Below are 9,030 nucleotides of genomic sequence, written 5' to 3'. Positions count from 1 at the left end.
AGACTCAAGGCCTCACCTAGTTGGATTGGGTCATAATTTCCCCCAAGAACTCTTCTCCAGATAATACGCACTTCTTAACAATTGGAGTAAGATGGGGCAAGAGGAGACGATTTCCCAGGCTAAAAATACTTTCAACTGATCATTTCAATCAAGATGACTTGTAGTTTGTTTTATGTAGAATTCAATTCACTCTGAATGTACAAACTCCCTCTCAGACCTTACAGGAAAGTTTCTTCCCATGTGTTACTCAATATTCCTGTATTTCCAGCTTATGACTAAAACCGTTCTTTCTGGGAGAATGTGCTGGGATTTCTAGTTTTCCCTGGCCTTGTAAAATACCACAGCAGTTGTAAATATATCCACAAATAGTTTATTTTTTGAAAAGTTAACGTAGAAAAGATTTTGACTAATATTACATACAAAAGTTGCACATATAGATACAATAAATGTTTCTCTCATGAAAACCTTTTTCTTTTTGCATTTTGGAGAGCAAAATTATGATTCAAATGATACAATCATCATGGTAAAAAAAATGTTTATTTAAATTAAATATTTTAAACAAACTCATATCTACACAGCTGTTCCAAAGCAAACATTTCCCTTATAAAAGATGGAACATTTTAGCTTAATAACTGTAGTGTTTGACAAGATAATTAATACACATTCAAGATTGCACATCAGTCAATCATAACTACAACTATTTATTATTTATTATCAAATTTCATATGCAGTAATAACATGAAGATTAATCATGTTTTTATATTTGATTTACAATAAAACTTTTCATGGAAGGAAAAATGAGAAATTTTAACAATACAAAATACAGGGAGAAATGGGGGAAGAATATATAATCAGTTTACAGGTTCCTGATAAGCAATAATACACTGAAATTGAAAGACAGTCAGTGGTCTTGTTGCTCAGGGTTGAGTATATTCCTTCAAAAGCTTTGGAGAAGGCTGGAAATGTCTATAGGATGGGAGCGGGGCTCATAAAATCTTTCAGGGTGAGTGTCTATATTTCTTTGAGAGACAAAAGGAAGGACAGAAGTAGAGAAATAAGGAGAAAAAAGCAAGACAGGAGCAGAGGCGGAGATAAGGGACGAAGGAGGAACCTTCCTATAGAGCGAGGGCTACAACAAAATATGGTACATAGATCCAAAAAGCCCCAGTATTGGAATAGAGTGAGTCTGTTTGGTCCTAACCTGCTTCAGGGCCCTTCTGGTTAAGAGAAACTTTGGGGTTTGGTGGGAATATTCCAGAATAGTCCTGTATATATATGGATGGATGGATGTATATGAAACAATTCAAGTGTATCTTCAGATATAGAAGTGATTACAGTTGTTTTCGTGTATTTTTGACTAGAAGTTTGTAAAAATGTCTTTAGTTATCTTCCTTTCACCTCTACATTCTTATTTTCCATAACCCTTAAACTAAAAATTTCCCAAATCATGGGAGTGGTTGTTTTAATTTGGTTTCTCTTACAGATTTTTTTTTTTAAAGCAGCAATTAAAAAGGAAAAAAATTGGCAGAATGCAGAGAGCACTATTGAAAGCATAATCAATTTTTGTTTCCCAAGAGGATGGAGGGAACTTTAGAGACCACCTAGATTAATGGCCTTGTTTGACAGAAGAGGAAACTGAGGCCTGGAGATGATCAATGCCATCCTGTGTCACATAGCTTGTCTGGGAGCAGGACTTTTCCTGACTCCCTGTCCCCAGCTCTTTCCACTAGGCTGACCCAGCAATCCAAGCTTTTTGTGCCAACTTCTGCAAGCTCGTGCCTGGGGCATGCAGGAAAAGAGTACAACAGAAGGACTCCCAAAGATGGAGTAAGAGCAATTATATTTCATAGGATGAGGAGAGTCTAGAGGAAAGTCAGAGGGAAAAAAAATTCAGTCTTAAATGGCAGGAGGAGACTTCCATTGACATGTCCACCTCGTAGAGAGAATTAGGAAGCGAGATTCTCAGAGAACAGGTTGAAGGGAAGTGGCACTAGTTGTCAAGAAGGGAGCGTGGGTCCACCAAAGTCCATTTATTTGTCAGATGAAGTAGATCCCAATCCGCCTGCTTGGACTCTGACACGTTCTGGGGAGCGCTCAGGGGCATCGTGTCGAGCAAAGCCAGCGGTAATACTGTTTCGTCTCTCCGCTGAGTTCGGAGGACCCGGAGGAGAAGGAGGAGGGTGTCCGGAGGCCTAGGAGACACTATAGCTGTTGTAGTAGGTGGCGGTGGCATCGGCCAGCACCGAGATGAGGCTGGTCTCCGGGGGCCCCCCCGGTGTCCCCTGGGAGGCTGGGGCATGTCCACTGAGAGTGACCGTAGAGTCTGGATGGCCCGGAGTGTTCAAATACTGGTCAAATTCATTCCGGTCCATGTCCCCCAAGAGTTCCACCTGGCTCAGTTGATCCAGGGCATCAAAAGCTGGGTGCTCAGGGGGAGGGGAGAGCTGGCCCAAGTGGGCCTGAAGGTTGGGGTGGAGAGCATGGAAGGCAGGGGGAGAATAGTATGCTGGGGAAGGCGAGCAGCTGGTCACCGAGGGGATCATGGAGACGCCTGGGGATTGGGTGAGGGCGATGGAGCCCAATGGGTGATTACAGTGGAGGGGGCTGGGCATGTATTCTGGAGAGTACGTGGCTCCTGGCATGGGTGGGAGACGGTGGGAATGAGGGTGCTCTTCCTGGCAGGAGGAAGAGAAGAAGGTCTGCTCAGGTTCCAGGACATCCAATGGAGACATTTCTGGTGGGGTGGGCAACCCATACGGGTAGGCATCCACGCTGCTAGTGGAGCTGCTGCCACTGGCACAGCTGCCATTGGGCACCTCCTGGTAGCAGCCCCGGAGGCTGGGAAGGGCTGTAGCTGGGGAGTACTCACCATGTTCCTCCTTCTCCCCCACAGAAACCCTGCTGCCACACCTCTTGTCCGGGAGGGAGTTCTGGTCCCGAGACAGGCTGCTCAGCAGGAAACCTGGGTCCACCCGTTTGCAGATGCGCTTGAGTTGCTTCTTTCGACGAGGGCGGTACTTATAGTTGGGGTAGTCCTGCATATGTTGCACCCGGAGCCTCTCGGCTTCATCCACATAGGGTCTCTTCTGGGAGAGGGTCAGAGCTTTCCAGGACTTTCCTGCTCACACAGGGGAGAAAAGGCCACTTTTAGAGTCCTTCCCAGGGCCGGAGGGCTGGTCGGATCCTGGACAATCCCACTCCCACACAGTTTGCACCAGAAAACTCCCATGAGCCCTCCAGTGCATCACCACCCAGGACTCAGTCACACCAGGCTCACACAACACAGAAACACAAACAACGCGCTTCACATGCCCTTCCCAGATGCCCTACGCACACTTCCCACCTCAAATTCTTCACCTGCAACTACAGAACCTTTTATACACTCTTCCTCCCACAAACACTCCACTGCAAATGGTGGATGTGCACGCACACTGCCTTACACATCATCCCATATGCAAATGTAGAGGGAGTACCACGCTTTGGTGCTTAAAGACCAGCTGAAACGTCTGCAGAAGAAATTATTCTTATAGTTCATTTCATTATGGTCTTGCTTATGTTCAAGCATCAATTCTCAACCCTTGAGACTCTAAATGAAAATCACCTCCTGTCTTCATGATGAAATGTCAGTGACTGTGTGCTTAGATTTCCATCAAAATATAGAAATATCAGGAAATTGCCAACATTCTACAAACAGGAATTAAAAACTCAGTCAAGGCAGAGTCCTCCTTAAGTAAGAGGACTTTTCTTCAGGACTCCACTGGATCTGAGAATCTCATTAAAGTGGGCACTTCCTCCCAATAATATACCTCCTGAAAACTCCTCCATGCCACCTTGAATGTAATAAATTCTTGTTTCACGGTTGAAAGATAAACAGGATCCTCATTCACGAATGTGCTTGGTCATTCTTCCCAAACAGATTAGGTTCTGTCTAGTCATCAACCATGACCTATATGAAGACTGCAACCTGCACTCCAACCTTCGAGATTGCCCTTAATGTGTGGGCTCAGGTAGCTGAATTGGGGACACATTAATTCCATAACCTACTCCACAAGTAGCTAGATAGTTGGCTAATAAGCAGTCGTTTCATCTCCCTGGGTTGACTTCCCTCGCTATAAAAATTGAGCTACTGAAATAACATCCAGTTCAAAAATACACTTCTTGCAAGAATGCTTCCCTGATTAACCTGACCCCACCCGGTCCAATCATCTGATCTAATCTCCTAATTTTACGGATGAGACCAAGTTCCAGAAGAAATTAAGTGACTTGCTCGATCGAGATCACACAGTTGGTTGACAACTCTGTAAGGAAACAGATTGGGTATTGACATTGGCAGGCAGAGTCTGACCAGGAAAAAGTCTTAGGAGAAACATGACCTGCAAAAGTCAATCAATAAATATTTATTAAGATCCTGCTCTGTGCCAAGCACTGGGCTAAGTGCTGGGATTTCTTTGCATGAGATTGGCAAAAGACAACCTCTGCTCTCAAGGTACTCATAATCTAATGAAAAGAACCCCATGTCTCAGATTGCAGCAAGCCCCTCTCTGCCCATCAAAGAGCAAACTGCTCATTTTTCTAGTCCCTCCTCCTGCTCCTGCCTGGCAGAAATTAGGTTTGTGGTGGAGGGCACCATCAGAAAATCTCATCTTCAGATACAATAGTTTTGTTTTTAGAGGTCTGAGCCCTGGGCAAAGGCATGCGGTTTATTGTAAATATGGTCTGGTACAGTGATTTTATTGGCAGAGGAGGGGAAATCTCACAGTGAAGAAGAAACGCCCTCTACCAATGAAAATTGACAATTTCTGCAATTTATAGTTGCAGAGTTGCCTGTGACAGACACTGAGAACTTGTGATTTATCCCAGGATAGCCTTCCCAAATCTGGTGTCAGCTCCAAATACAGTCTGAACCATATTAAAATGGAATTAGGAAGTAATTAAAATAAATGAAAATACTATAAAACATAGATAATATTACATTTTAAAGTTAATATGTAATTCACAGAGATCCATATGCACTGATTAGTGAACTCCATTTCTATCTTAGTTGACGCCATTGCTTCTAATTGTAAACATAATTACTAAAACAAAGATACTGAGTCCTATTTAATAAGGAGGAGGTAGTGTTGTATGGATATGAGAGCCCTGGTATGGTAGAAAGAGCTCTGGACCTGGAGATGAGAAGTAGATATTTGCCTATCACTCCTAGCTCTATCTCTAGCTAGGTATATGATATAAACAAGGTATTTGATCTCTCTGAGACTCAGTTTCTTCAAATGCAAAATAAGATGATCTTTAAGATCTCTTTGAACCCTAAAATTCTGTTTCTAAAATAGCATTTTTATTCTATTGAATGACACTGCTTTGATTCAAAATTCTGTGAATTCTGCTATTCAAAGAATACTTACTGATGAAGCGTTTTTTCAGCTAACCTGTTAAAAACATTTTAATCATTTGAGGGTCTCTATAATGGTGGTGGCAAAAATACAGAATGCCAGACAAACCAGAATACTTTTTCCCAGCCATCTAGTGTCTACCTAGCACTGTACTTTGCATTTAATAAACATTTGTAGAATTGATAAGATGAATTATACACACACTGTACTGGACATTATCTGGAAACTACTAAAGAAGAGAGAAGTGGTTTTCATAAGATTTCCTCCTCTAGTTCTGATTCAACCATTCCAAGTCATTGATTGAAATTATGCCTGAAATTTCATTATGTTACAGGATCTCTGCTCTCAGTCATTTTTCTCTAAGTCCACTCATTCTGGGCCTAACCAAGGACAGGGATGATTGGAAGCCCAGAGAAGAGTCTCCAGGGCTAGCAAGTGGGTCGTAGTTCAATTAGCACCTCTGAGCAAGAATTTATTTGTCCTCCCTTCCACTAAAATCTAGAAATGGGACTCAGGAAGCACATCTTGACAACTGGGTTTAGCCAGCAAAGATGAGGGTTTTTACTCTTCCAACTTCTATCATACTCAAAGGGAAAAAAGAAGCTGACCTGTCTACAGGGTCCATACCAGACATGGAAAGAGATGTATTATCTTTACATTTTAACCACTAAAATAAAACTTCAATTTTGAAAAGTCCTGGTCCAAGATTTAGAGGCAGGGAACCATAGAACATGCACAGAATTGAAAGGAAACTCCAGTCTTTGACTTGAATTAAATAGATATTAAAATGAAGAGCTGCAAAAGGAAAATGAGAGAATCTCCTTCCCCAGAAATAGAAATATTTGATCACAGTCCATAAAAGAGGGAAGCCCCTTATTCTTTTAAATATAAAAAAGAAAGAAAAACAAAGGAAATAAAACTCCACTTTTACATCAAAGCTCAAAGCAGGGCTCCTTAACCTGGGGTTAAGATCTTGTTTTAAAATATTTTGATGATTATGTTCTAGAATAATTGGTTTCCTTTGCTAGCCTTTGTATTTTATTTTATGCCCTTAAGTATATTATTCTGAGAAGGGTTCCATAGGCTTCACCAGATTGCCAAAGGGATGGTCCTGACACACACACACAAAGGTCTAGAAGTTTTGATCTAAACAAACCAAGTCTTTTATTAAGGAAGGAGCAGTCTCTTCCCGCCCTGTACTTCCTCTTCCCTTCACTCTGGTATCTTCAACACGGAGCTTCCCTCGGTCTCCCCACAGCAAATCCCCCAGCATCACAGGTTACCCTCCAGCCCACACGCTCCCGGAATTCTACACAACCTTTGAATGAAATCCCGCAATAGCCCTGGGGTCTCTTGCCCTGCGTCCTTGCTAATCGCCCCCACGCACACTGCGCCCTAACCCTCACAGCTGGAGAGATTCCAGAACCGCTTGAGAGAGTCCAAATTGAATCTGCGAAGCGGGGTCCACACCCCTACTCTAATCGTCAAATTCGGATAACGAATCTTGCCAGATTTTCTATAGTTCCTTTCCCGTTGTATGAATATTTTTATGCGATTAGTAATTTATAACAATTGTTTACCCTAGGTGTTTCTCCATGGCCAAAAATGATTGTTTTTATTCAAACTATAACAATACTGCAAATAATGAGGGAGGAATAATTACTTTTCAGCCTCTTGCGTAGCTGCCAATCATTTAGATTGACAGCGATCCGATCCCCTCCGTGTTTCGGTTACAAGCCTTTTCTATCATTCCTGTGAGTTCATTAGTGTTTGTATTAATAAAGCGACTTCAGTTTCTAGCCTTACTTCGGAGTAGTATGGCAGACTTTGCAAAAAAAATAACTGTCCCGCGATCCTGGCGGGATGCATAGCCCGTTTTAGTCGGCGATTTGCCGGAGTTTGTTAATTAACATCAAGCACCGCTTGGCCCTCCAGAGCCCTCTGGCTGGGAAGTGAAAGCCAAAGACCCCGGGAGACAACAGCTCCTGTACTCTGCACCCTCAACTTTTAGACCAGGCATGAACGTACAGTTGTTCTCATTACTCCCCTTTTAGGACATCCCTTTCTTTCCAGAGCTTACTTAGCACTTTGCCAGACAAATAGTAATTGCTTAAAATGTGTTTGAGTATTAGGGCCCGCAGTTTTATCCCGACCCCAAAACTGAAGCCTTTAGTTCCTGAAGTCTAGACTAAGCTATATTGGGGCTTCTTTCCTCCTCTTCCAGTATCAGTCCTTTCTTCCTCCAATCGAGTCCCCCCCCCCCCGCTCCCTAATATTCCCTCTGCCTCTACCCTCCCTCACCTCTGCTCCCCCATCTACCAGAAAACACCAGCTCCTGCTCCGCTTTCAAATACCTCTGTTCTCATCGTGGTTCTTACGTAAGTTCACTTTAATTTTAAACATTCACACAATAATTTTAATTCCCCCGTATATTTTCCCCAAACTTATAGATACAATAACTATTCTTACATTCCCCAAATATGCAGACTCTTAGGACTCATAAACACACACACGCAGGCACAGAGCTGACTTTTGCCAGCTTTAACACAGAAGCCCTACCTAGAGCGTGCTCACCTTCTTAGAAACATCTGTCTCACCACTTCCGCCCAATATACCCACCTACTATATATCCTACCTACTGCAATCTCAGTCTAACGCCGCACGTAAACTAATTCTCTGTCACACACACACACACACACACACACACACACACACACACACACACACACACACACACGCACGCAGCAGGAATTGGGCAAGGGGGTTGGCGGACTAGCCCTTGTTCTTACCCAGCATCTTGCTGAGCTCCGCATTGTGTAAATCGGGGTTTTGCACTGCCAGTCGCTTCCTCTCGTCCTTGGCCCATACCATGAAGGCGTTCATGGGCCGGCGGATGCGACTCTCCGCGCCCTTATCCCCCGGGGTACGATGGGATGCGGGCGAGGCCAGCCCGTCAGAGAGCTCCCCATCCAAAGCCTGGCACTCTAACCCGTCCGGCCAGGGGTAGGCGCCCAGCAGCGTGGCCATGGTCGCCCAGACTACTCGCCTCACCCTGACCTTCTTGGCTGGGGTCGGCCTAGGCTCTGACCCTCCGGCGCCAGCAGCCCAGCTCGCCAGCTGATTCACGCGGGTCAGGTCGGGGGCGCCCCACAATCGACTGCGGCGGCGGCCTGCCCTCTATATATCAGCTCCTGGGCTGTCGCTTCCTCCAATGATACTTAAAGGTGCAGCGGCTCCTCCTTCCATTCCGGCTAACTATGCCCCCTCCCAAAGGGCCAGGGCCAGTGGAAGGCTGCTCCGACCTGCCAAGGACGGGGGAGGTGGAGAAAAAGAGTACGGACACACCCCCAAGACTAGGCAGTTCACCGCACCCGCCCCCCACCCCTGCCCCACCCCCTCCAGGGCAGTCCCGCTTCTCTAGGCTGAAGCTCCGAGGTGAATCTGCTTGGTGAGTTTCTCTACCTCGTGGAGAGTACAGCGCGTCTGGAGTGTTAACTCTTAGAAACAAACTTTTTTCCCCCCTTTTGGCCAGTACTTTTTGACTCTCCTTACCCTTATCCTACTGAAAGGCTCGAGGACTAGAGGGCAGGAGAATAAAATTCAAGTCTTTGCTGCTTACTTCTGGTCTGACCGTGAGGCT

At 44.6% G+C, this 9,030-nt stretch overlaps 1 protein-coding gene across 1 annotated transcript; it reads right to left on the bottom strand.

Moving 5' to 3' along the window:
* Nucleotides 1–350: 350 nt before the first annotated feature.
* Nucleotides 351–8,703, bottom strand: SOX7 (SRY-box transcription factor 7). The gene is made up of 2 exons (XM_001373554.4): nt 8,180–8,703; nt 351–3,118 (listed from the first exon to the last, which is right to left on the bottom strand). Exons 1-2 carry the CDS (start codon nt 8,415–8,417, stop codon nt 2,193–2,195), a joined length of 1,164 nt encoding a protein of 387 aa, XP_001373591.1. The 5' UTR covers nt 8,418–8,703; the 3' UTR covers nt 351–2,192.
* Nucleotides 8,704–9,030: the final 327 nt, after the last annotated feature.

Source organism: Monodelphis domestica, chromosome 1, assembly GCF_027887165.1.
Source record: "Monodelphis domestica isolate mMonDom1 chromosome 1, mMonDom1.pri, whole genome shotgun sequence".
NCBI classification, from domain to species: Eukaryota; Metazoa; Chordata; class Mammalia; order Didelphimorphia; family Didelphidae; genus Monodelphis; species Monodelphis domestica.
This window is presented reverse-complemented; position numbering and strand designations above follow the sequence as displayed.

Coding starts and splice junctions, on each gene's coding strand:
- SOX7 (XM_001373554.4), bottom strand. CDS start 8,417: ATGGCCACGCTGCTGGGCGCCTACCCCTGGCCGGACGGGTTAGAGTGC. Junction 3,119..8,179: donor GGAGCTCAGCAAGATGCTGG/GTAAGAACAAGG, acceptor CTGTGTGAGCAG/GAAAGTCCTGGAAAGCTCTG.